The sequence below is a fragment of the Pimephales promelas genome, chromosome 13 (genome assembly GCF_988280905.1).
Source record: "Pimephales promelas chromosome 13, fPimPro1.hap1.1, whole genome shotgun sequence".
Taxonomy (NCBI): domain Eukaryota; kingdom Metazoa; phylum Chordata; class Actinopteri; order Cypriniformes; family Leuciscidae; genus Pimephales; species Pimephales promelas.
In genome coordinates this window covers 1,759,953-1,761,939 of record NC_142781.1, presented here as the reverse complement: position 1 = coordinate 1,761,939, position 1,987 = coordinate 1,759,953, and the positions used below count along the sequence as shown (strand labels likewise).

The window sequence follows — 1,987 nt, the reverse complement described above, 5'->3', positions numbered from 1 at the left end:
TCTACACCAAGGGGGTCCAATCTTGCCAATGTCCTGCAGAGTTAAGCTCTGAAACACCTGCGTGGAGTCTGAAGACCTCGATTAGCTGCTTCAGGTGTGTTCAGGGAACGCTTTTAGGACCATTTCAACCAAGGGGGACGATATAAAATCCTGGCTCTTCCCAGCCACGTAGGATTAAAAAGTGCCCAGCTCTAGCTCCAAGATGCTCATCCAGACCATCCATCATCTCCAGGGGTCAATAAAGGCCTTCTGTAGATAAATAATCATATTTAGAACTTTATAAACTATAATCACTTTCTTCCGGCAAGGCAAGCTCTGACCCGAAGCATGGTGAGTGACACTCTGACCCAACGCATGACAAGTGACCCCTGACCTGACGCATGATGAGTGACCTCTGACCCGACGCATGATAAGTGACCTTTGACCCGACGCATGATGAGTGACCTCTGACCCGATGCATGACAAGTGATCCCTGACCCGAAGCATGATGAGTGATACTCTGACCCAACGCATGACAAGTGACCCCTGACCCGACTCATGATGAGTGACCTCTGACCCGACGCATGAAGAGTGACCTTTGACCCGACACATGATAGTGACTACTGACCTGACGCATGATGAGTAACCTTTGACCCAATGCATGATGAGTGGCCCCTGACCCAGTGCATGATGAGTGACCTCTGTCCCGACGCATGATGAGTGACCTCTGTCCCAACGCATGATGAGTGACCTCTGACCCGACGCATGATGAGTGACCTCTGACCAGAAGCATGATGAGTGACCTCTGACCCGAAGCATGATGAGTGACCCCTGACCCGAAGCATGATGAGTGACCCCTGACCCGACGCATGATGAGTGACCTCTGTCCTGACGCATGATGAGTGACCTCTGTCCCAACGCATGATGAGTGACCTCTGACCCGACGCATGATGAGTGACCTCTGACCCGACGCATGATGAGTGACCTCTGACCCGAAGCATGATGAGTGACCTCTGACCCGAAGCATGATGAGTGACCTCTGACCCGAAGCATGATGAGTGACCCCTGACCCGAAGCATGATGAGTGACCCCTGACCCGACGCATGATGAGTGACCTCTGACCCGACGCATGATGAGTGACCTCTGACCCGACGCATGATGAGTGACCTCTGACCCGACGCATGATGAGTGACCTCTGACCCGAAGCATGATGAGTGACCCCTGACCCGAAGCATGATGAGTGACCCCTGACCCGACGCATGATGAGTGACCTCTGTCCTGACGCATGATGAGTGACCTCTGTCCCAACGCATGATGAGTGACCTCTGACCCGACGCATGATGAGTGACCTCTGACCCGACGCATGATGAGTGACCTCTGACCCGAAGCATGATGAGTGACCTCTGACCCGAAGCATGATGAGTGACCTCTGACCCGAAGCATGATGAGTGACCCCTGACCCGAAGCATGATGAGTGACCCCTGACCCGACGCATGATGAGTGACCTCTGACCCGACGCATGATGAGTGACCTCTGACCCGACGCATGATGAGTGACCTCTGACCCGACGCATGATGAGTAACCTCTGTCCCAATGCATGAAGAGTGACCACTGACCCGACGCCTGACGAGTGACCTCTGACCTGACGTATAACGAGTAACAACTGACCCGACACCTGACGAGTGACATCTGACCCGACGCTTGATGAGTGACCTCTGACCCGCCGCATAACGAGTGACCCCTGACCCGACACCTGACGAGTGACATCTGACCCGACGCTTGATGAGTGACCTCTGACCCGCCGCATAACGAGAGACCACTGACTCGACGCCTGACGAGTGACCTCTGACCCGACGCATGACTCAGCTGCTTATATTGAAATCTTTATATTGAAATAATATAATATATTATAATAATATAATAATATTAATAATAATATAATAATATTTCTTATATTGAAATCCTCCGCCATTTTTATTTTAAACATCTTAATTTAGAGTTGTAATAC

General features: G+C 51.4%; 1 protein-coding gene across 1 annotated transcript; it reads right to left on the bottom strand.

Annotated features, from left to right (window-relative positions):
- Positions 1-535: 535 nt before the first annotated feature.
- On the bottom strand, positions 536-1,552 carry LOC148974390 (uncharacterized). The gene has a single exon (XM_089118260.1). It carries the CDS (start codon positions 1,550-1,552, stop codon positions 536-538), a length of 1,017 nt encoding a protein of 338 aa, XP_088974386.1.
- Between the last annotated feature and the right edge of the window lie 435 nt (positions 1,553-1,987).